At 36.3% G+C, this 25,164-nt stretch overlaps 4 protein-coding genes across 5 annotated transcripts; 3 read left to right on the forward strand and 1 right to left on the reverse strand.

The window, feature by feature from the left end:
- The first annotated feature begins 5,530 nt into the window (after window positions 1–5,530).
- On the forward strand, window positions 5,531–7,062 carry LOC137736919 (AP2/ERF and B3 domain-containing transcription factor RAV1). Its single transcript, XM_068476238.2, has one exon. The coding sequence runs from the start codon at window positions 5,656–5,658 to the stop codon at window positions 6,874–6,876; it is 1,221 nt and encodes a 406-aa protein (XP_068332339.2). The 5' UTR covers window positions 5,531–5,655; the 3' UTR covers window positions 6,877–7,062.
- Window positions 7,063–12,159: 5,097 nt separating this feature from the next.
- On the forward strand, window positions 12,160–15,604 carry LOC137737868 (methionine aminopeptidase 1B, chloroplastic). 2 transcript variants are annotated; one of them, XM_068477441.2, is made up of 11 exons: window positions 12,160–12,397; window positions 12,483–12,564; window positions 12,786–13,026; window positions 13,498–13,659; window positions 13,770–13,811; window positions 14,169–14,240; window positions 14,404–14,483; window positions 14,650–14,747; window positions 14,836–14,883; window positions 15,086–15,235; window positions 15,323–15,604. In XM_068477441.2, the coding sequence occupies exons 1-10, from the start codon at window positions 12,271–12,273 to the stop codon at window positions 15,229–15,231; spliced, it is 1,098 nt and encodes a 365-aa protein (XP_068333542.2). In that variant the 5' UTR covers window positions 12,160–12,270; the 3' UTR covers window positions 15,232–15,235; window positions 15,323–15,604. The 2 variants fall into 2 exon arrangements, with proteins under 2 accessions (XP_068333542.2, XP_088539680.1); XM_088683554.1 differs by having other exon boundaries at window positions 12,165–12,397; window positions 15,315–15,604.
- A 1,267-nt stretch (window positions 15,605–16,871) lies between these two features.
- AOC4 (allene oxide cyclase 4) lies at window positions 16,872–18,459 on the forward strand. Its single transcript, XM_068476473.2, has 2 exons — window positions 16,872–17,237; window positions 17,659–18,459. Exons 1-2 carry the CDS (start codon window positions 17,003–17,005, stop codon window positions 18,180–18,182), a joined length of 759 nt encoding a protein of 252 aa, XP_068332574.2. The 5' UTR covers window positions 16,872–17,002; the 3' UTR covers window positions 18,183–18,459.
- A 2,729-nt stretch (window positions 18,460–21,188) lies between these two features.
- Window positions 21,189–22,737, reverse strand: LOC137736537 (zinc finger protein WIP6-like). Its single transcript, XM_068475789.2, has 2 exons — window positions 22,254–22,737; window positions 21,189–21,774 (listed from the first exon to the last, which is right to left on the reverse strand). The coding sequence occupies exons 1-2, from the start codon at window positions 22,674–22,676 to the stop codon at window positions 21,316–21,318; spliced, it is 882 nt and encodes a 293-aa protein (XP_068331890.2). The 5' UTR covers window positions 22,677–22,737; the 3' UTR covers window positions 21,189–21,315.
- Between the last annotated feature and the right edge of the window lie 2,427 nt (window positions 22,738–25,164).

The following is a 25,164-nucleotide window of genomic DNA, read 5'->3' on the forward strand; positions in this document are numbered from 1 at the left end:
ATTTTCGTACATTCTCATCCTTTCTTATTTTGTGCAGTCACGGTTAAATCACGTTAATATTTTATATTAATTTTTTTATAAAGATAATAAGATAAAAAATAATAATAATATAAAATATTAACGTGATTTAACTGTAACCTCACAAATATAAGAAGATAAAAATCTATGAGAACTAAGAGAGCAGAGAAGTTGGTCCTTGAGAAAATATTCACTTTCATGATAACACTGTTTTTTTCCCACAACTAGTGCAAATTGCAAAAATAAAATAAGAGGTTTTGTACACCTGTGTTTTGGGACCAGTGGTCCCACCTTCACCTAGTATGTGGCAAGTGGCAACTGGCAACTGGCAAAGCGTGTTTAATAATGTATCTTATATCACGTGCACAGTCAGCAACCCCGAAACCCTAATCTCAATTTTCACCTTGATTAATTATGCATTATCTTCAGAGAGTCTTGGATTATGATCACAATTAAAGATAAGAGTTGCTTGAATTGGATGCCATGCCATTCTTTCATTAAACCCTAATGCTTTCATTAGCATCGACGTACATGATGCCCCTGTCTTCTTATCAACAAGCGTTAATGTTTATTTTTTGGGTTAAGTACGGAAAATCCAAAATATGCTCGTCTTCGTGATGAACAACGTCGGCCACGAGGTTTTTGGAGCCGATCGGCGGTTGAACTTGGCCAATGAAGTTAGAGATCCAACATTCTATGGACTTAATCTACATAATTATTGTAACATGTCTTGTTACGTAATATATAATCTGATTCGTTAATAATTTTATTTGTACACTAAAGCCTTAAGTGGTCACTTAATAAGGCGTCGTTAGGGGAAGGTCCTATATTTTTTATCCCAAATGTGCTATTTATCTACTAAGCTAATGGATGACATGAATCTTCTTCCATGGCCTAAAGAAAACTTGATGACACAAAGCCTTTTTCCCATCACCAAATTCCTCGACGTGGTGACTTTTTTCTTTCCTTTTTCTATTTTTTAGGCCGCACAATATGACTTCACACTTGAAAACATAAAGTTCATAAAAATTAAAATTAAAGTCAAGCTTGTGTGCGTGCGTGTGTGTGTGTGTGTGTGTGTGTATAATTAAGCTTATCTTTGTCACATATTGTATGTTGGTTTCCAATTATTGGCCATTTAATCAACTAATTTGTACTTATATATATCCCTTCAATCTTTTTATCTTCAAGCATCCATATCAAAGATTCCCATATATTTTTTTCGTCACCAGCAACGTGTAAAATTGATCTTTCTATCTTTGTAAAGTTAATTTGACGTGGAACTTGTTGCAAATGTGTTGACAGGGTATGAGGTGGCGTAGTGATCTTCGGTCACCACAACCAACTGAAAAATGCCCTAATGGCTCAGAAACTGCCGACAAATATATAAACATCACTATACATATCACAAAAACTTTTCTTCATTTTATATTTAGGTTACCAAAAGTTTTGGAAAGAGCAGGCCCCCATCTCAAGGTTATGAAATATTGCAAGTCTTTTTTTATGACTTACGTAGAGAGTTTTAGCTTCTTTGTTGATTTTTATGGATCGCTAATCAAGAAGGATTGTCATTAACAGCTGGACTTAAACATTAACCTTGGTCTAGCGAAAATCCTTGTTGGCAAAAAAAGAGAGATGCAACACAAGAACTTCTCAGAATGTCACTCATACTTATTCGATTTATAATTATACAAGAAAAAGATAAATACATACTTTCATTTAACTTTTGATATCAATGTCACTTAAGCACTAACTAGATTGGGATATCATGACACGTGAACTGAGGTTCCTCGCCACTACCTCCACTATATATTTGTTACTTCGGATTAATCAAATATTAGTCTGGCTAATGTACGATAAGGGTGTGACACATGGTCGACGGAAAAGTGTTTATTCTTTACCTCAGCTATAATTACTTTATTAATAAAAAGGTGAGAAAAGTAAAGCACCTGAACAATGTCTTAATTGGATTAATTAAATGTTCTAAATGTGAAAAGGATAGGCATGGTGATCAAGGCTGCTACCGCCTAAGAGATAAACCATGTAATTTTATATGCAAATGGTGATTAGGGAAGGACCATTGAGAGAGCTAGAAACTTCAAAACCAATTAGGGAATACTTTGTGATGATGATTAAAGATAACAAGAGAGATTAAGTAGAGTAAGCAGAGAGATTGGTGGGAGCAAGCAAGTGATTATTCCGATAAGATAATATAAATATATATGGCCTCAATGATCTAATTAGCCTGAGGCCCCGAAAGATCAAAAATGGCACAGAAAAGTGAAGACATGTGACGCACGCTTTTAACTTTTTTTGTGTCGGCTTTGGATATATATGCTGCATATGTTTAATGTTTGGATTTGATAGGAAATGACGTACAAACACACTAATGTGGCAATCTAATGAGTGGTGACCTAATCGCTTAGCAAATTAGTCACCTGTTAACCATTAATAATTAGTTGGATTCAGCATTTTTTGTAATCAACACGAATCAAACACGAAAAGAAATAACGTTGTATAGAGAAATGTATTAGTTGTACAATCAGAACTCAATAAGTTTATTGGAAAGGATGCATCTCAAACACATCAAATAACTGTGGGTTTTTAGCCAAAATTGTTCACGAGATTGACGTGATTCCTCAATTTAGTTTTTGAGATTAAAAATTAATAGAACCGGTCATTGTGTTTGTTCACCATCAATCATCTTAGTACTTTTAGAAAAATCTCCATTAAATAAGAATAAAATGATAAAAATACCCTTAAAGGCAAATCGTTTTGGCATATTGTTCATTAAATCGAGGGTATTTTGGTTATTTTAGTCCTTGTTTAACAAAAATAATTTCCGAAATGACCAAAATGATTGACGGTGGGCAAATTCAGCGACCACTTCTACTGATTTTAAATCTTAATAATCAAGTAAGAAGTTATGTTAATCTCATAAACCATTTTAACTAAATTGACGCTCGTACTCTTGGTTTCCCACTTGGAATGAGTGGCAATAACATAACGGAAAGACAGGATATCCGTAGTACAACAACCGGAAAATAGATTTAAAGAAAAAAAGGGTTAATTACACGTAAACGGTAAATCCGCCTTATTATCCGAATTAAAAATGTGGATGCAAATATGGAGAAAGTAGGACGCATGTTAACAATCAGAAAACCACAAGTCCACATTGGCGCAGTCCAAAAAAAGCCGACCCACCGTCTTCAGCGCTCCGGTTTTGGCAAGTTGCCCACAGGACCCCCAGAAGACCGTGGAATCCTCCGTACATTGAACCCTTAAAATACATTATATAATATCACAATTCACTTGAAATGAAATCCTCACCTCACATCACATCACCACCCAACCCATTGTATTAGTCTAGCATTGGTGAAAATTAAACCCAAATCCTGAGGGCATGACTAATTACGAAGAATAAGTACGAATGGAGCGATGATTATTCTTTTTCGTGTCAATGTATTATGTGTTTATTAATAATTAAAGAATGAAAAATATGCTTCAGCACGGTATACCGGATAATTAGATTTCACATACTTCTCTGATTTGTTCTCACACCGATTTATGATATTTTCGGTTTTAATTAAGTTAATGTGACACGAAAAGAATAATGTAGAGGGAGTGGGTCTAGTAAACAAGGCTAGGTGGCCACTTGGAGTAGATCTCCACTTGGAGGGAGAAATGTCAATGTTGGTTGGAAATAATGTGAGATGCATACATTTATTCATACAATGTACAATTTTAAACAATTGATTTATAATTTTGTTTTGTATTTTTGGAGATCGAGATACCAAGGTTGAACCTAGGCAATAAGACAAAACATCAAAGTAGGGGAAGGACGAATCAAATCAAGCCAGGTACGAGCTGGGTGGGGTTGTAGAGAGAGAGAAATGGGAATTTCTTGTTGGATGACACTTTGCCCTTTGCCCCTTGCCCCTTTGTTTTGAGACTTCAATCCTCCAATGCCTATCCAGTTCTAATCTCTCTCTCTCTCTCTCTCTCTCTCTCTCTCTCTCTCTCTCTCTCTCTCTCATTGATTTAACTTTAGCCCCACAACCCATCCTACTTCCTACTGCTAGTGGAATGGAAGCCTTCTCTCAATGTTTATCTGCATTCTAATTTGATCAATAAAAGCAACACACCAAAAACCAAATCATAGACTTCACATTTATTTGCACGTTTTGATCAAGCATCCCATATTATTCACAATTTAGATAAGATTCGCATTTTCATTTATAAAACATATTGTTTTGATCAATTGATTACATATAATCACATCGACTTATAAGTATTATTTGCAATTCATATAAGATTCGCATTTTCATTTATAAAACATATTGTCTTGATCAACTGATTACATACAACCACAACCAATAAGTATTTGAATTACTCAAATGTAACCGACAATCATACTGTCCTAACCAATTAATTTAACTCATATCGACATTTTCTGTGGATAATAGATTGAAAAGAAATGATACAATTTTGCATTTATTTATATAATAAATTGAGGTGATGGTAATAGAGGAGAGGCCATGCTAGAGGGGTGGGAGAAGCATGCAGGAGAAATGATTTTCAGGGGGGATGAACTTAAACCGAGACAAGGTCCACACTCATGTGAACCCCACCAACTTGTTTCATTGGGACCCACCTCACATACACACCCCACATCCTACACATACTATCACCCTACCTAGCTATCTTGTATCCCCAAGCTACTGCATATAGGGAGAAAGGAAAGGAATTCGGATCTCTTCCTCCTAATTCATCAAGTTTGGAGATTCGAGTCGTTTAAATTTGATCAAACGGTTAAAGTTATTATAACTTTTAAAGTGAGCCCCTGTTTGTAGCCGTTGGATCAAATTTCAACGGTCCGGATATTCGAACTTTATGAATTAGAAGGAAAAGATTAAGAGAGGATCAATTTCCAGAAAGAAAGAGGAAGATATATATTATATTAAAGAAAATAAAGTCACACTTAGCAATTGCATACAAATAATATCTAGGCATATTCTCTTCTAACGGTTTTGTTTGATGGAAGAAGCTGTTGATGCCCATTGGAAATCATGGTTTGTTTTTTACAGGTTTTGTTTGATGAAATTCGTCTTTTGATTTTATTTTGCCGTTTTATTATCGTGATTATATAGAACTTTTATATTACCGTTTTAGACATAAATAAACATAAGTGTGCATGTAAAAAAAATTAAGTACCCGAAAATCAATTTCCAGTGTTTGGCACTCTTTCAATATTTTTCTCCTTGTTATTCCCTATTTGCCAATAGTTTTCCCCGTTCTGTATATTTTTCTCAATCTCTCGCTCACACAGAATGAACCTTCCTAGCTCTTTACCATCCCAATCCATTGGGTTGACCCACCACAACCACATCGCGATATCTCCATATATTTCCACACTAATAATAATATTAAAACCATATACAACATACTAACAAGTAAATCCCAAATTAAACCGCCCCCCCCCCCTCCTATATATATCCATCCTTCAAACAATACCATTTCATCCCCCCTCCTCTCTCTCAAAAGCACCTTCTTACCTCACCTCTCTCTCTCTCTCTCTCTCTCTCTCTCTCTCCCCTCCTTCGAACATACAACATACATAATCAACAAACAAGAAAAATGGACGGAATAAGCAGCACAGAAGAGAGCACAAGCAGCGACTCCATATCCATTTCCCCACTCCATCATATTGTTACACGTGTGGACCCACTTGCCAAGTCAGCCCCCCAAGTGGCCAGCCTCTGCCGCGTCGGCAGCGGTGCCAGCAGCGTGATTCTCGACCCCGAGCTCAGCAGCGGCGGCGGCACTGGCGGCGTCGAGGCCGAGTCCCGGAAGCTCCCTTCCTCCAAGTACAAAGGCGTGGTCCCGCAGCCCAACGGACGCTGGGGTGCCCAGATTTACGAGAAGCACCAGCGCGTCTGGCTGGGTACCTTCAACGAAGAGGACGAGGCCGCCAGGGCCTACGACGTTGCTGCACAGCGCTTCCGTGGCCGCGACGCCGTCACCAACTTTAAGCTCCCATCCGCCGAACCCATTTCCTCCTCCGACGAAGAAAACGACGACGTCGAGGCCGCGTTTCTGAGCTCCCACTCTAAGTCCGAAATCGTCGACATGCTGCGAAAGCACACTTACAATGACGAGCTGGAACAGAGCAAGCGCAACAACTGCGCTTACGGGAAGCGGTCCCGGACCAATGGACCACTGGGCCTGTTCGGTACGGACAACAGTCGAGTCCCGAAAGCGCGTGAGCAGCTTTTCGAAAAAGCCGTGACCCCGAGCGATGTCGGGAAACTGAACCGCCTCGTGATCCCGAAACAGCACGCGGAAAAGCACTTTCCTTTGCAAAGCGGAAGCGCTGCAACCGTAACGGTAAGCGCTTCTTCCGCTTGCAAAGGAGTGCTTTTGAATTTTGAGGATGTCGGGGGCAAAGTTTGGAGGTTTCGGTACTCTTACTGGAACAGCAGTCAAAGCTACGTGTTGACCAAAGGGTGGAGCCGGTTCGTGAAGGAGAAGAATCTGATGGCCGGGGACATTGTGAGCTTTCAGAGGTCGACCGGACCGGACAAGCAGCTGTACATTGATTGGAAGGCCAGGATGAGCGTGAATAATAACAACAATAACGGGTCAAGCCCGGTTCAGGTTGGTCCGATTCCGATGGTTCGGCTATTTGGGGTCAACATCTTCAAAATACCTGGGAGCAGCGGGGCCGGGTCAGTGGATGCTGCTGCAGCTGCTGCTATCGGCGGAGGTTGCAATAATAATATTGGGAAGAGAATGAGAGAGATGGAGTTACTGGAATTAGAGTTTGGCAAGAAGCCAAGGATCATTGGAGCTTTGTAGCATTTTCTAATTTTTATTTGTTTTTCTCTAGCATTTTGTGAAGTTGCAAGAAACGTGATATGTAAATTAGATGACCCAAAAAAAAAAAAAAAAAAAGGCTGAGCTGAAGAAAGCAAAGCTTTTGAAATTAGGTGCAACAAATTAATTTGATAAAAGAAAAATTCAAGTTGAATTTTCAAAGGATAAGTCAATTTTTGTTGTTTCTGTTGCTAGTTAGCCAAGTGGACTGCTTTCCAAAAAAATCTCTCCCTCTAATGTTCGATTTGTTAAGGGAGGGTTAGGTATGGAAGTGGAAGGAACATTTTGTTGCTTCAGAAAGGCAATAAAGGGACTATTTGGCTTCAATTGGCCAATAAGAATCAACCATTGATTCATTGCTTCTTAGTTCTTACTACACTTTTTTTGGCATCTCAGAGCATCTTCGAATAAAATGTCAAATCCTAAGTCATCAAAATCTTACAATTTTTTGGCAACTTAGAGTTCTTATATTTTTCGTGCTAATTTTGACATATGCACCAATCATAAATCATAAAAATTTATTCTAATTGATTTCATTTTAAAAACGAATCAAACATATATTATTATAATTTTTTGGCATCTTAGAATTCTTATATTTTTATGCTAATTTTGATACATGCACCAATTATAAATCATGAAAATTTATTCTAATTGATTTCATTTTATAAATGAGTCAAACAAAAATTATTATAATTTTTTGGCATCTTAGAATTCTTATATTTTTCTTACTAATTTTGACATATGCATCAATTATAAATCATGAAAAATTATTCTAATTGATTTCATTTTAAAAACGAATCAAACAAATATTATTATAATTTTTTTGGCATCTTAGAATTCTTATATTTTTCGTGCTAATTCTGATATATGCACTAATTATAAATCATGAAAATTTATTCTAATTGATTTCATTTTAAAAATGAGTCAAACAAAAATTATTATAATTTTTTGGCATCTTAGAATTCTTATATTTTTCGTACTAATTTTGACATATGCATCAATTATAAATCATGAAAATATATTCTAATTGATTACATTTTAAAAACGGGTCAAGAATATGAGTCAGAAGAATAGAAAATTTGACATTGACTTGTCAATCATTCAATTAATGTTTAACAATTATGTTTTGACATGTACAGTAAAAACGTTCTTAAACCATGTAGTATATGTACCTAATAATGATGGTTTTTAAAGTGAACAAGTGGAAATAAATAAAATGGGGATAATTAGCAACACAGAGAGGATGAGAATTAGTTAAAAATTGATTATATTCAATGGATTTAAAGTTGAGACGTCACATTGGTTGAGAAACATATACTTTATTCGATAAAAAAATGTGTTTAAAACGGTGTAATGGATGACAGAAATCCACGAAGGACCATGAAAGCAAGTAGTAATAGAAACACGTTGGCTACACCAGTATGGCTTATAGGTTGCCAGCTGTACTGAAGGAGATGTTTTGCTTTCTTACTTTCAAGTTCACTCTCTTACGTATAGATTTTTTAGTGCGTCAAAAATATAGTTCCGTATGTTAAGTGTAAAATTTTCAACTAATTATCTTATGATATTTGGTATATTAGATTATTTTTCCCAATGACGAAGTCAGAATTTTCAACTAATGGAGGCATGATATTGACTAAAAACACTTTATTAGACCATTTCGTCGAACACCTAGTAAGTATTTGCTAATTTCTATCGACATATGCCGAAAATTTATGTCAACATATATCGACAACTATTATATGTCGATGTTTCAAAGTATTTCCCTTCGAAATAATTATCCATTTTAATTCTTGGTTACTTCTTATAGTTCGGACATATTATAAATAACAATACTTAGCTACTAAAAAATAAGTAGGAACTCTTATTCAAAACTCTTAGTGTTTTAATTACATAACTTTATGCTTATAATCAGAACCGTTTATACTATGAATTACATTGTAAATATTATCTTTGCAAAAAATAAATTAAAACTAAGGTCGTTTAGTCAATTATTGTAGCAAATACATAGACAGTTCGTAATGTTTTTACTAATACCGTTCATTTGTTTTTAAACAGTTTGATAATTAAACGACTTTAATTTTAATTAAATTTTTGCAAATATGATATTTATAGAGTGATTTATAATATAAACAGTTCTTATTATAAACACGAAGTTCTATAAATTGACAACGAATAATTTTGAAAAATTTTAAGTAGAAGTTCATATTCATATTTGAGTAACCAAGTATTCTTCTATTATAAATTCTATTTCTGGTACTTTACTCGATCATTCATCACTGCACGTGGAGATACTAATTAATCGCAAATTAATAACATGAAAGATAAACCCGAATATTGACAATGAACCACAATCTTAATAATTTCGTTTACAAATCATACACACATAACATTGCGCTGCTAATTAAGAGGTAGGTTAGATCTCTTAATCAAATCCTGTAGGCAGTTCCACATGTGTTTCACTGTTTTGGTCGAGCAAGTGACCATTGAATAAGTTGTTGCAGTTATATATACTGATTAGTTGACATCTCCATAATCTGAACTCATTAACCAGGTACACCGTACGGCGTCACCATCGACCATCCCCTCATCGGCAATAAGAAAATATTTAACGTAAAGAAATATCACATGCACACTTTGAAAGTTAATATTACTTCATAAATGGTCAAAATATGCATACTCATGAATATTGGGAGAAATTTATATAGTTGAAGTGGACTATACTTATTATGTCTCAGTTTTAGGATGTGTTAATAAAATAACTTAAGTCTATGCATTATAATTTAAGTAGAATAATAACGTCATGTAACCGTATTCTAGAAACACTAAAAAAACTACCCAAAAAATAATACTCTATATGCTATTATAGTATGATGCGTATCGGTCTTCAGAATCACATAAGATTATATTGACTTGTTATAATTAATATTTGACGAGTTCAAATGGCAAAACATTTTTATTTTATATAGTGACAAGAGGGAGTAGTGAAGATTAATTAATTGTACTTAATTTATAAGCAATAACATTACTTCCCATCTTGCTTAGTTGCATGTTATGTCCTGCAGTTCGTCGTAACTTCCATGAAGATGTGGTTTATGTGAAGGAATTTACAAGCACTGGCGGAGGCACATGAGGACTAGAGTAGTCCTAGGCCTATCCTAACTTGAAAAAACAAGATTAGTATTATACCTATATCTATTGCATTGCAACCCTTCTCAACACTTCACACAAAAATCTAATCATTTATCTATCTTTTCATCCAAATCTCATCCCAAAATTAAGTATAATATTTCATATGATCATTATCACAAACCAATGACATTAAATTAAAACCTATTATTCACTTTTAATTAAAAAAATCGTCTTTCACTCATGCACTGGCAGAGCTATTCCCCCTATTCTTCGTGAATTTCATATATTTAGCCATTCCAAATCCCAAACGTATTGAATAAAGAACAATAAGGTTTGTGACTTTCTATTATTCTCTATAAAATATTTGTTTCTATTCTATCCTACCTCTTCCTTGAGTTTTAGGGTTTGCAAAATTTTTAGTAATTTTCTCTATTGAGTTTAATAATACTTCAAGTAGTATAGATGACATCATGCAATGGTTTCAAAATATGAAATTCGTCGAGAATAATTATAATTACTATAAATAGATAAAATTATCTATGCATATGTTAATTTTGACTACTTAATTATTTGGATATATGTTATGATGTTTAGCATTAGTAAGTTTACAATCACTATTGGTTTGGTTTTTTTCTATACTTGTGTGAGGTCTCTCCTCATAAGAAATTCTGGCTCCGCCATTGTATACAATCCCGTGATTGATATATTAAACAACTTTCAGGTCATTTTTGTGTAGGAAATAATTAACGTTGTGGCCATCCATGGGTTTGACTACGTGCACTTGGCGTCGGTGGCACCCACAATCCAAAATCCAGATTTTTCTTCCGGCAAGTCGATCGTAAAGTTCTTGGTTTTTGGCTGTGTTTTTTCAACTTTCTCCTTCTGTCAATCAACCGTAATATTCCACTCGCCATTGCCTGGCCCATCCTTCCGTATGAACGCGTTTACTTCAAATTTAGATTCCATTAGGGTTAGGATGGGTGGGCATACTAGTACATAAATTGGTGAACCAGATCGAACTGGACAAATAAAAAAAAAACAAAAGCTTTTTAGCCAAAGTAGTCATTGAGATTTGCGTAATCTCATCACTTTGGTTCTTAAGATTTGAAATCAGTAGGAGTGTTTCCTGAGTTTATCCATTATCAATCATTTTAGTCATTCCCTGAAAAATCTTTATTAAATAAAGATAAAATGATAAAAATACCTTCAATTTTTTTGTTTAAATCATTTTGGCTCATTGTTTATTAAATTGAGGGTATTTTTGTCATTTTGATTCTTATTTCAGAAAAATTTTCACAGAAGGACCAACATGATTAATGGTAGACAAACTCAGGGACCACTTATAATGATTTCAAATCTCAAGAACCAAAGTGAGGATTTATGCAAATCTCAGGAACCATTTTGGCTAAAAAACCTAAAAAAAATGAAATTGGGTATAACAAAAAAATGTATGTTGAGTTGACTTTGAAAACCAAACATATTGACTCGATTTTTTCTTTTTGTTTTCTTTTATAAAAGTCCGCTCGGATTGGATTGTTTGTCTGCATATTTATTTACTTAGAATGAGAGAAATTATGAACCAAGAAAAGTAAAATAAGGATTAAGAATGAGATAGACTAACCATACAATTGATATGATTTCTAATTTTCATGTATCTAGGTTATGGATTTTTAGTCAGAATCCTGCACTTTTGTATTTCGTTTGTAATATCTCAATAATCATAGTATGGTAAAAGTAAAAATTCTAAAAATCGAAATAATTCCAATTTTCGTTACAGGTAAATGAAAATGCCATTGCAGTTGTTACATTTAAGCATCGAATTTTAGTTGGACTTCAATTTCGTGGAAGGCCCACAAGCAGTGTTTTGGGCATTGGCCAAAAATAAAAAGCCCAAAGTCCAAGCATTTTTTTCAAAACAACACCGAAGACAACGACGTCGAATGGTCGAGGCCCAGTATATTGCAAAAAAGCCTATTTTTTTATTTAAATTTTCAAATAAAAATGATTTGAAAATTTTGAATTTTAACGATAAAAACAATATAAATAATAAAATAAATAGTATCAAAATTAAAATTTTAATATAAAAATATAATTTTTCATTAAAATAAATAATATTGAAAACTTTTTGTTCCAAATTTTCAAACCAACCCAAAACGCCCCTTATTCTGTTGCGTTATCCACTCTCTCTCCCACTTCCCTCTTCCTCTCTGTGCTAGTAGCAAGAGCAAGAGTTACAGAGAGAAAATGGCAGTCGCCGGAGGTCTGCAACTCTCAGCTCCTTCTCATGGCTGCCAAGGCCAAGTCTTACTAAGTTCAACGAAGTCAACTCTCTTCGTCGGGTCCCCACTCAGCTTCTCCCTCTCCACCTATGGTCTGGTTTCTCTTGTTTTCCTCTGTGAATGTTCCTCGTAATCATTTGGTACAGCTACGTTGTTTTATATGTTCTATGTGTTCAGGAAAAGAATCGTTTTATCGGAAGAACCTCGTTGTGTTTGCTCGGAGACTTTCGGGGTTGGAGGAGGCCATGAGAATTAAAAGGTACGCGCCGCTCCTGCTTGTTCCAACCAAGTCTTACAGTTCCCTCAAACCTCGGATTTCAAACAAATTGGAATATTGTAGCTTGCAATTAGTGATAATTTTGATAATTTGTGTTAATGAGAAATGTGACAACCATTTGACATGTATTTGGTGAAAAAAAATATATAAATGAAAATTCGATTCAGTTTATTTCGTTAAGATGACAATTGGATAATGTGTAGAGAGCGTGAGACTCGGCAGCTTGCGCCAAAGATTGGAAGAAGGCCGCCATTGAGGCGTGGAAGGGTGTCGCCACAACTTCCCGTTCCTGATCACATTCCGAGGCCTCCTTATGTTGGCTCATCTATATTGCCAGAAATTGCCAATGAACATCAATTTCCTAGTTCTGAAGGCATTGCTGATATGCGAGCTGCGTGCGAGCTTGCTGCTCGCGTCTTAGAATCTGCAGGAAAGTTGGTTAGGGTAAGCTTCTCAGCTTCTCATAGTTGCTGCCAAATTGTGTTTGTCTACAAGGTTTGTGCATGTATGTTCGGTGGTGCCAAACTATCACTTGCAAAATATGTTTGAGAGATTGAGACTTCCACAGATTTTCAGTTCAATTGACTTCCAAAGTTAGTGAGTCCAACTCGATGTCAAATTCTAGAACCTTGCAGGTCTATGTTTTAAATTTTGGGTTTAAGCACAGTTTTTACTCGTATTAGGTACCATTTTTCCGCTATCTGAATTTAGGTTTGCAGTTTCATTTTTTTTTTTTTTTTTGGATATTTGAAGTCTCAGCTTTTTGTTTCTTATAAAAAAATAGTAAATGTACTTTTATTCTTCAATGTCTTATCTTACTCCTTTGATACAAGTTATGTTTGTTGCCATTGGCGTTTTAATTGTATGTATAGGGGTTTTTTGATATTCTGTTAACAGCTTTTTACATCCTTCCAGCCGTCAGTAACAACTAATGAAATTGACATAGCAGTGCACCAGATGATTATTGATGCTGGTGCCTATCCCTCACCACTTGGCTATGGAGGATTTCCGAAGAGTGTATGCACATCTGTTAACGAGTGCATGTGCCACGGAATTCCTGATTCTCGACAGTTACAGGTTTCAAAGACTACATTGCACATTGCTCAAAGGCTACATTGCACATTGCTCCTTGCAATCATGTGTAATGTGTTCATGTCATATCTCACTAATGGTAATCTTTTTGGCAGAGTGGAGACATTATCAACATAGATGTGACGGTCTACCTAAATGTACGCTCCTGATTTTATGACTTTCATCATTTTAGCTCATTTGTATCCTTTCTCTAACCAAATCGGCTCCCAGAAAATGTTTTATGTCATTCGCTTAATTTTGATTTTAAGGTAGATTCCTGATTATTTATCTATCGAGTTCTGCATTTACAAACACTAGTTATCTGCCAGCTATCTGTAGTTTAATGTGTGAATTCATTAAAATGGTTGGTATCGAAGCTTCATTTCCTTTATTCGATAACGAATGGTATGATGCAAACAGTGGGCTATTTTCGTTCATTGAGTTCTTGTACCATTTCCTATTATTCACTAATGACCGGTCTGATTCAGTATATTTCGTGCTGTCTCCTTTGACAGGGATATCATGGAGACACATCAAAGACCTTTCTTTGTGGGGATGTCACTGAATCAATCCAACGACTAGTGAAGGTAAACTTTTTCTGCTTGATAGTGTTGCATCTTGTCGTTATTCAGAAGCATGGTTTTATCATTCACGTCCATCCGAGTTTCCTATCTGTTTAGGAATATACTACATATCTATTCCGTATTACAGACGTCCAATTTATGCATTACCAATCTATCTTGGTTGCAGGTAACCGAAGAGTGCTTGGAAAAAGGCATAGCGGTTTGCAAGGATGGTGCTAGCTTCAAGAAAATTGGAAAAAGAATTAGGTTTGCTTTGCATCCTTGTGATATATTGGATAAGAACTTATTCTGGACATCTTTTAGATGATTGAGTGTCAGTCCTCGACCGGAAAGAATTGCATATTTTACACCATTGAACAAAAATGCACAATTCCTTCTCTTGTTCTTAAGTTTTTATTTGGTTCGTTTTCAGTGAACATGCTGAAAAATACGGTTATGGCGTAGTAGAGCGCTTTGTTGGGCACGGTGTAGGGACTGTATTTCATTCTGAACCATTAATACTACATCACCGTAAGCCACTACTCGATATTAAACCTTCGTTACTATCTTTACCTCCGAGACATGAACTGCTTATAATTGTCATGTATTTTTTTGACAGGTAATGACCAGTCTGGTTCCATGGTTGAAGGTCAAACATTTACCATTGGTGAGTGCACTACTTTCCATACTCAGAAATCAATATACCTGCAACTTTATCTTCTCCAAGTTTGTAAAGTCGACGGTAAAACATGCATAAATTTTACTGAAGCGACGCGGCGTAAATTCAAGTTCCTAAGTTTGAGCGTGCGACAGTAGAATTCTGACCTATGATCCTTATCACACAAAATGTTATTTCTCTTTTGGTGCAGAACCCATCCTTACAATGGGAAGCATCGAGTGTAAAACGTGGCCGGACAATTGGACGACGCTGACCGCGGATGGTAGCCCGGCTGCGCAGTTTGAACATACCATTCTGATTACGAGAACCGGCGCTGAAATTTTGACAACATGTTAACCTGGTACTACTCCTTTTCTTCCCTAAATTACCGACCATGTTTGTCGTGCACAAGCATTCGCTTACCGTCCAAGTCTCCACAGCGGTGTAGCTTTCAGCACGTGTTTTTAGGACGAATGAATTTTCCCTAGCCGAGGTCGGGCAGCCAGTCACCTTCGAGAGTCTCATGTTTGACCAGGCGAAAGTGCAAAAGTATGCAACTGCTTATGGAACCGCAAAATGCCTGAAAATAATTATTTAACATTGAGAATTTTCAATTGTAAATAATTGTTTCTTCCTAACCAAGAAAAACCCTGATCAATTGTTGTTAGATGAGTTTGAATTTTGAAACTTATAAGGGAGATTTGATTATGCCATGCTTGATTTAAAATCATCAACCTTGAGTGTAATATATTGATATTATGTATATGTACTTTAGTAAGAGCAACCGGTATTGCTAGTAATTCTTTTGTTATTGCCAAACCAATTGGATAATCACTTGTTCGATCAAAAAAGTTTTTTTACTTACTCTTTTCCTTAAACCTTACTTTATACTTACTGATCTTGATATGAATCTAGATCATTAGCAATATCATAATTTCTTGTAAAAAGAGAGTAAATAAATAGTAGTGTAGATATATCATAAAATGGATTTCTTCCGTATTGGGATTGGGGGATTGGGCAGTGCAGTGATGATGTTGACCACCACCATTTTAGGGCAGTGAGCCAATGTACAGCCTTAAAAGTTAGATTTTGCGGTGGCTTAAAATGGAGGTGGGATGTTAGGAGGCAGATTGTGTGCCCTCCTGAAATGGTGCCCTTTTCATGTCTTCCTATTTTGTGCGATCACGGTTAAGCTACGTCAATATTTTATATTAATTTTTTTTATAGAGATAATAAGACAAAAGCAATAGGAATATAAAATATTGACGTAGTTTAATCGTGACCGCATAAATAGGAGGGCATGGGAAGGGCATCATATCAGGAGGGCAGACAATCTGCCCGGGATAATAAGTCACGATCATATGATATGATAAGTTAAAGTTTTGATTCTGTCAAATGCAACAAATAAAAGTTAGAGATCTACCTTAAGAAGACTAACATAAAAACGTACCTCTTCACGTGTATCATGTGAGAATCGTGACGTGACATAAAAGTTTTTTATTTTTTTTGGAAAAGACATAAAAGTTTTTAACCAAAAGTTCTCTTCAAATTGTGAGCATAAGTTAATGTGTTCAGTTTAAAAACAGACTAGGGTTTTGGACTCCGTCCAGAAAGAAGTCATAGGTTTAAGCTTAAGCAAACAACATATTAGTTGGATTGCCACAAAATATGTTTCTCCGACCAAATAATGCACCCGCCGACACCATGCACGGTCGTCCACTTGTCACACAAAAAAAGAAGCCCACGTGCTCCACATCTTATATAAACTTAGAATCCGAAATCCTAGCACATTCCTTCATCGTACATCGTACGATCATAAATTATTTTAAATATTTTTATTTAAAATTAAATATAAAAATATTTAATAAAAATTAACTGCATAATATACGATAAATAGATATAATTTACAAATTTTCAAAATCCCCACCAAAAAGAATCCGAAGAGCATCTACCGATAAACTTATTCAAACAAAGCTATCATACTATAAAACTCCCCCACCATCTCACTATTTATTTTCCAACACCTCACCAATATTCTAATTTGTCCTCGTCACTGCCAGTACTTTCCCACTTACTTTCCGATCCACCTCCTCTTCCAGAGACCGAGACTCCATCTCCTCTGCCATCCATGGCGTCTGCAAGCTCTCTCGAAGCGATCTCGTCCCTCCATTTCTCCAACTCGATCAGGTCTCCCCCTCCATCTTCTCAAGCTCAAGGACTGTTGGGCTTCAATCTCTCTCGCTCCTTCCCAACCCTTAAATCCGCATCAACCAAGCAATCCCTCTCAACCCCCAGAAACTGCACCACCTCAGCTTTCTTCGGCAAGAAGAAGGAACCAGCTGACTCTGATTCTTCACGACCCAGTAAGCACTTTTTCCAGCTACCATTTTCTGATCATGGTTTTTTTATTTAATTTGTGATGTCTTTATGTATAATTCTTAACTTAGTCACCGTCGGAGACTGGTTCTCGAATGGCTAAAAGCGTTGTCTAATAATCATAAACGTTGTGTACTAGCTTGATTGGAATTTTGGAAGTGCTAGTTGTACTTTTGACTTAATTTGGCAGTAAAACTCAAAAGTGCTTTTGACTTGTAGAACTATTTCCAAGTTCATTTCTAATTAGTACTTGGATTTTTGATAAAAAAAAAAAAAAAAATTCCGCCGTTGTATGATAAAAGCGCTTCCAGCAAAAGTGATTATTAACATAAGTGCTTCTTGAACGAGTTGTAGAAAAGCTTAATTTTAGAAGTGAGCAACCGATCAATTACGTTTGAAATTTTCCAGCAAAAGTTCAAGAACTGAATGTGTACGAGATCAACGAGAGGGACAGAGGCAGCCCAGCATACCTAAGACTGAGCAAGAAAGAAGTCAACTCCCTCGGCGATCTTGTCCCCTTCAGCAACAAGATCTACTCCGGCGACCTGGAAAAACGTCTTGGAATCACAGCAGGCCTATGCGTTTTGATCCAAAACTTTCCCGAGAAGAAAGGAGACAGGTACGAGGCAATCTACAGCTTCTACTTCGGAGACTACGGCCACATTTCAGTTCAGGGAGCTTATCTGACCTACGAGGACACGTACATGGCCGTGACCGGTGGATCTGGGATCTTCGAGGGAGTGTACGGACAAGTCAAGGTGAAGCAGATTGTGTTTCCCATCAAGCTGTTTTACACGTTTTATTTGAAGGGCATTAAGGATTTGCCGGTTGAGCTTACCGGGAAGCCGGTCGCTCCGTCTCCCAGTGTCGAGCCGTCTGCGGCCGCCAAGGCCACTGAGCCCAGTGCCACCGTCAAAAACTTTACCAACTGATCAACCACGGTGGTTGTGGAATTCGCCACAAAAAGGAAGCAGAGGACAGTTAGTGGCGGTGGACTTTCTGCTGCAATCTCACGTTGTCCTTACCAACCTCGTTTTTCACCTTGTCTTGTTTTTTCACTCTTTATTTACCTTTTTTCCCCTATCGATTGTGTTTATGTTTTGTAATCCTATATTAGTTTAAGAGAAGTACCCGGTACTGTTCTTTAATTTTCAGACACTTTAACGAAAAGCGTTTCTGAGTATGTATTCAACTAATAACTTTCAGACACATTTTTTTCTATTGCACATGTTTATCTATTTTCTTTAATTATCTTTTGATTTATTAAACTCAACTGTAAAAAAAAATAAGCATGTGTGTGCGTGAGAATATTTTTCATTTTCAATTCAAGTGGAATACTTTACATTTTTTTCTAGATTCACAAAAAAGTAACAGAATGATGGCTCATTTGAAAGTACTTTTCAAATAACTGAAAACGTTTTTAGAGAAAATGTTTTTGGGTTTGAAGATCACTTACATTTTTACTAAATATTGGTTCCAACAATATTTTTACATGAAACGCTTTCAGTCATTCTAAAAGCAGTTTCAAACGAGCATTGAAAATCATGAAAGGATTGAGGAGCCAAGAGGCTGCTTGTTGAACAAATTGGTCATCCACATGATGTAAAATGTATCTTTTCTCACCATCCCTATAGTGTATGAGACAAATGTATGCATTTCGATTAGGATCGTATTCTATAGTTACAATTCTACCATATATGTCTTTTTCATTCCGTCGAAAATCTATCCCCCTCTATGAAACTGGACCAAGTAAGGCTAAGGACCAGATACTGGGTTGGGTTTAATTGGAAATGTCACTTAGACCCAAGAATTGCAGACATATGCATATGGGTCGGTCCATCCATTGGAAAACTAATACTGCATTGATTCAATTGGGCTGCCCTAGTGGTCCTGCAGCTTCTTCTTGACTTTTATACCCATCTAAACGGTCAACAACTATTAAAGAAGGCTAATTTAACTATTGGTTTCTGTAGTTGACTTCAAATTCTCTTGTTGTCCTTATGTTTTCAGTTGTGTCATTTTTAACTTTTTAGTTTACTAAACGTTACAATTCAAGAAGAAATCACACTTTTGTGTGTTCATTCGCTTGATGGAATAAATGGTTTGGAGACACTATCTAGTGAAAAAAGTTGGGGTTCTATCATAAAACTAGTTGACAATATAGAAAATAACCGAACTTACTTATATGCTCATCGAAGGTTTATCCTTTCATCGATATGAGATTCATTCTCAACTTTTAGTTACTAGGGCATCGAATCTACACGTCGATCTTATCTTGTAAAGTATTTGTCTTTTGAGTAAATTCGACCAGTGACTTGCACTGTGTCTGTACATATCACATGGATCTTGTACGTTTGGGTTTTATGTCCAGTGAACTTGGCAGACATGTAATTCAAGTATCCAACTAACAAAATCAATGAAATTAGCCTGAATTAGATCTTATTGCTTAGCATCCGGACGATCCTCTGCCTCTTCTTATTTATGTTTGCATGCGCATCTAATTACATCTGATATATCACAAGCTAGCAAGCCCTCAGGTCCTCAGGCTGTTATATACATTTATGATGTATCAACCATCACTTTTTGTACTTGGCCATATGAGAGTCCCCATTATTTTTTCCAAAGTAGTCAACCAAACCAGACTTTTTATGCTTGCCCAGAAAATCTTTTTGACCCAGAATCTGCTGTTTATTACATAAAACAACTGAAACCAGCTGGGAAAGCTTCCTCTCTTTTCTCTTTCAATTTTACTTTTAACTTTCAGAAAATATACACGATTATTTTAAATTATATACGTATGTGTGTGTAAATATATAATATAACAATCTAGCTATATATAACCACCAGAAAATTGCATAAACTGCTGTACAAGTCGTTCGAGTCTTTTAGCTAATAGCAGTATCATGAATTTGATGGAAGGCCTCGTTTTCCAAGGTCGATGTTTGCAGACACAAAACAGACATAAAAACGTTTAAGAAGAACTAAATATTGCATGCAAGCAATATTAAAAGTAACTCGGTAGCATTCACACAAGCTGCACACGGACACAAATTAATTAATTAGCAGATTAGAAGCCGATTAAATTAACAATCTCGTGATGCATATGCGTGCCTTGGAGTTGTATGGCAGCTGCTGCACACATATATGACATATAAAAGCAAAAAAGGAAAGAAAAAAAAGCCAAGAAAGGATGAGCTGGGAAAAGGACGAAGGAAAAAAGGGTCATAAATACATAACTGGGAGACGGAGGTAAAAGGGCCCATTTATGCATGCAGAAAATTGATAGATAGGGTTAAAGGGCAAAGCTCACAGCCACAGAAGTCTGAAAACGTTTAGTAGTACCTGTTTGTAGTTGTTCTGAAAAGGAAAAAGGAAAACCCTTGAGTGAAACCCCAAATACAGTAATTTTTCAGTGGTCCCAGAAACTTTCCCCTCACTCAGAATATAAAATATATGGACGGACTCATTGGTCGTTCGATCCAAGTGTTAGTATATTTTTTTAGTATTTTGTTTTCACTAGCTAATAGCTATCTCTCCAAATGTAAAAGCTATGAACAGTACAATGTGACTCCACTGCACATTTATCTGCCCTCCTCTCTGTGTTCTGTAGTCACTGAATTTACTTGACCACTTTCCCTCCCTCCCTCTCTCTCTCTCTCTCTCTCTCTCTCTCTCTCTCTCTCTCTCTCTCTCTCTCTCTCTCTCTCTCTCTCTCTCTCTCTCTCTCTCTCTCTCTCTCTCTCTCTCTCTCTCTGTGTCTCTCAACATGTATTCATTTTTCAAAAGATAAAAATATATTACGTATCAGAAAAGATACGTACTTTAATTGAAGGATTGAACTGCCACTTCCAACATTAAATGCATACAACCTTGGCTTTTCATTGTCTTGTTTGTTGTCTTCATCTTCTCACTCCCGCACTCTCTCACAATCAAGAAAAAGACATAAATGAAACATAAGAGACAGTCACAGTCCCATCACTCACTACTAACCAAAACCCTAATTACTTATTATACCAAGCTAGCTAGCTAATCCAAAAAGTTAAACTCCAAGTAACTGTGTATTAACTAATTAATAACCAAATCATCTTCATTGTTATCGTCATCCTCGTCATCCATGTGATCTTCTTCCTCAGGCTCAGTACACAGCTCCACAGCATAAGGTGCATGTCCATCACCAAAACCACGAACGTGGTCTTTGAGCGATCTCTTGTGCTTGAAATCCGACCCACAAATGCAAAACCAGAGCTTCCCGCAGTTCTTCTCGTGAGTCCTCCAATCGCCTCTCACTGCAAACGGCTTCCCACACTTGCGGCACCCAAACGGCTTCGTCCCATGCTTTCTCTTGTAATGTGTCTGCAGTGTCCGGAAGTCCTTAAGTGGCCTTGACCTTGGGTGTTCTATGTTGTTCTTGCACCCCTCTGCGCAGCAATAGCATGGAAGTCTCAGCACTGAGGATGCTGGCTTTGTCCCTCTTAAGGATTCTGGTCCCTTCCTGTACTGTGATCCATGCCCCCACATATGCATCTACATACAAATAATTAGGGGGTAAACACAAACTAAACAAAATACATAGATTAGGGTAAAAGATGTTCGATTGATGATTCCACTCTTTTTTTGTGATTTTGAATGCAAGATGACAATTTGGGAGCAGAAATAAACGGCAATAAACAAATTGTAACACAAGTGTTTCATAAACACGAGAGAAATAAACAAATTGTAACACAAGTGTTGCATAAAATTAAAAATCTGTAATAGGGCAGTATAACTATGATTCCACTTATAATTTGTGATTTTGGAGTGGAAAAAATTGAAAAAGAGAGGAGAAATAAACAAACTGTAATGCAAGTTTTGTAAAACTGTGTTCCTAGAACGGTAAAAATCATGAGGAATGTTTTCTGTAGAGAAACCAATTGCTAAAATTAGATAACAGCCATTATTAGTAATTACTTAATAGTAGTGGTATTGATTTGTGTGTTAATAATTATGCTGATGATGAGTACTACCTGCATGTTGTTGTATCTGTTGAATGTTTTGCTGCAGACAGGGCAAGAGAACTGGGTGGGGCCTACGAGGATTTGTGCAGGGGAGGGAATCCAGTACTGCCTTTCCACAGGACCGCCAATGTGGCTGTGGTTAGGGTTGCTGATGAACGATGAGCTTGGCCTACCGCCTCCACTAGTCGGTGGCTCAATGTTAAGAGCTACAGTGATAGTGCCGTCCTCAGTATCAGGATTAGGGTTTGGATAATCATGATAAAAAGTTTGGTGGTGATCAGGCTGAGTTGAGGAGGCAGACTGGTGGTGGTAGATGAGGTGGTACTGTTTGGGGACATGATTATCCTGTCCAGGAGGGCCAAGAGAGAGAAAAATGGAGTCCTCATCCTGAAAATCTTCATCTATAGTAGTACTAGTGAAGGGAGTTTGCATGGTGGTGGTGATTTGGTTTATTTGTTTATATGAGAGAGAGAGAGAGAGAGAGAGAGAGAGGAGTGAGATTTTGGGCTGTTGGTGGAGAAGGTAAGTGGGGACTAGAGAGAAAGGCAGAAAGGCAATAAATAAAGAAATGAATGTTTATTGTGCTATATATTGGGGTGTACTTGGTTCTTTTGTGTTGTGGGATCCATGGATTTCACTATATTTCAGGCGCAGGATCTTTACCAATTTCAAATTTATCAGTGAGTGGCCTGTTGTTAGTGACATTGGAAGGTAAAGTTGGAGTGAAAGAGGATAAAATTTTCTGTATATCTAAAACACTTGTCACGTGATGTATTTTTTTATGTATAAGTGGCCAACATGTCGAGATGTCTATTTTTAACGTTTTACAATTTGATTTGAATTATAACACTACACAACGATGGTACATGCATACTGGAAAATAAATCGAGAGAGTGAGAGGGGAGGGGTCTGCAAGTTGAACGTGGACTGGATTGGATTGGAAAGGAGAAGGAAGCAAACAATATGAGATGAGATGTTTGGGTTTTGGCGTGTTTGGGAATGGAGGAGACAAAAACCGGAGGAGAGTAGTGGCAGTGGCAAAGAATTCAAAATGCATTGAGGATAGCGTTCTAAAAATTATTACCAACACAGAAACACCACCACTCCTTACTTTTTCTTCCTCGCTTTTCTCCAAAACCCTAATTAATGCTGGATTCCCGAGTCCTTGGCTTAGCCCTCTCTAATATTTTCTGCCTCTCTCTCTCTCTCTCTCTCTCTCTCTCTCTCTCTCTCTCTCTCTCTCTCTCTCTCTCTCTCTCTCTATTTATTTTAGAATAGTGTCAATGAGATTAAATTTGGAGATACAATTTAGAAACTAAATTATGTGTCACCAATAAAAATGAACATGTTTATCAACGTTTAAGTAATAAATCAAACATCAACTTTCATGTTTTTTTATTTTCAAAATATAATCTTTGTAACATTACCTGTTATTTTATTCATCTTCTGCCCTTATATACTCTCTCTCTTTATCTCTTCCAAAAGTAGAGAGAGATACAGAGAGTTAAAAAGATGAATCTATGGACATGCACGCATATATTGGCATACAGTATGTGGAGGCCATGGAGAACTGTAGACTGGAAGGCGTGAGTTTATACAGTATGTGGAGGCCATGGAGAACTGTAGACTGGAAGGCGTGAGTTTATCTCCCCAATTTTTGTTATTAAAAGACATGGTGATAGTGATAGTGAATCAGCGATGGTGCCAAATAATACGAATATTATTAATTTTGGTGGAAACTGGAAAGGGACATTACCATTTTAATTTTCAAATTTTACTTTTTGTTTTTGAAGTGTATATATATGAAATAAAATTTGAAAAAATGAAATGCACAAGAACTGGCATGGGTGGTACTGTTTTTCTTTAAGGGCAAGCCACCTGCACTGTAAGTAAAGAGAGCTCACTTTACACCCTACCCAGCTGCTTAAAAGTAACATTTCATTCAACTATTAATACTACTGCTTATGTTCTATACTTTTTCAATTAGAATCTCAGATAAACTCCATGCACAAGTGCCATCGTGGTACATATATGTGCAAAATCTCAATGTTCAACAGAAAGTGAAGATATATGAGACAATTCTTTTGTCTTGGCACCTCCAAACTCAATGTGTCAACAGTTTGTTTCTCATTCCAACATGCATGCTAGCTAGCTAATTTTAAAAAGCTATGTTCACTTTTGACAACACCCCATTAATTTTCCTACAAATTATTTAAGGTGAATTTGATAAACATTTTGCTTTTAATTTTTAGTGTTTTATTTTTGTTTTGTATTTTTTTTTTAAAGAAAACAAAGAGTGTGGGAAGAATGAGGAATAAAATGGTGTACATTGGAATAAGGATGGAGGATGGATGGTGGAAAAAACTGTGTATAAAATGATATGAAAATTAAAAATCAAAAACCAAAATCAAGTTTATGTAATTTTCACTTCCAATGTTTTTTTTTTCCATATATAGTTTCCACATTTTTTCCTCTTCTTTCCCACAATCTCTCCCATTATCCTTTCCCATTACTCTATTTTCACATTTACTTATCTTTTATTTGTAGAGCAAAATAAAAATTAAAAACAAAATAATTATGGACTGACCTTATACGTACGTTGCTGTACCACATACGTATCTGTTTTCTAGATGAACAATGAACGGCAAACCTAAACGATTGGTGCAGCAGCAGTGACATAGTTTGACTGGATACCGCCCAAAACAGGAAGGGTAGATGGATTGTAATTCAAACCATCCCATCAATCTTCAGACATGATAGAAATTGATACAAAGGAAAAAGATAAAACAAGAGAAATGCTTAGGAGAGACTTTCAAATATATGACTCCCTACTACAATACTACACTCATGTTTTTGACATAATATCTCTATTACAAATTTACTTTATATTTTTGACATAATATTTTATAATATTGATATG

Source organism: Pyrus communis, chromosome 13 (genome assembly GCF_041283825.1).
Source record: "Pyrus communis isolate YQ-2024b chromosome 13, ASM4128382v1, whole genome shotgun sequence".
Classification (NCBI taxonomy): Eukaryota; Viridiplantae; Streptophyta; class Magnoliopsida; order Rosales; family Rosaceae; genus Pyrus; species Pyrus communis.

Coding starts and splice junctions, on each gene's coding strand:
- AOC4 (XM_068476473.2), top strand. CDS start 17,003: ATGGCGTCTGCAAGCTCTCTCGAAGCGATCTCGTCCCTCCATTTCTCC. Junction 17,238..17,658: donor CTCTGATTCTTCACGACCCA/GTAAGCACTTTT, acceptor GAAATTTTCCAG/CAAAAGTTCAAGAACTGAAT.
- LOC137737868 (XM_068477441.2), top strand. CDS start 12,271: ATGGCAGTCGCCGGAGGTCTGCAACTCTCAGCTCCTTCTCATGGCTGC. Junction 13,027..13,497: donor CTGCAGGAAAGTTGGTTAGG/GTAAGCTTCTCA, acceptor ACATCCTTCCAG/CCGTCAGTAACAACTAATGA. Junction 14,241..14,403: donor CAATCCAACGACTAGTGAAG/GTAAACTTTTTC, acceptor TCTTGGTTGCAG/GTAACCGAAGAGTGCTTGGA.
- LOC137736537 (XM_068475789.2), bottom strand. CDS start 22,676: ATGCAAACTCCCTTCACTAGTACTACTATAGATGAAGATTTTCAGGAT. Junction 21,775..22,253: donor ACAGATACAACAACATGCAG/GTAGTACTCATC, acceptor ATTTGTATGTAG/ATGCATATGTGGGGGCATGG.
- LOC137736919 (XM_068476238.2), top strand. CDS start 5,656: ATGGACGGAATAAGCAGCACAGAAGAGAGCACAAGCAGCGACTCCATA.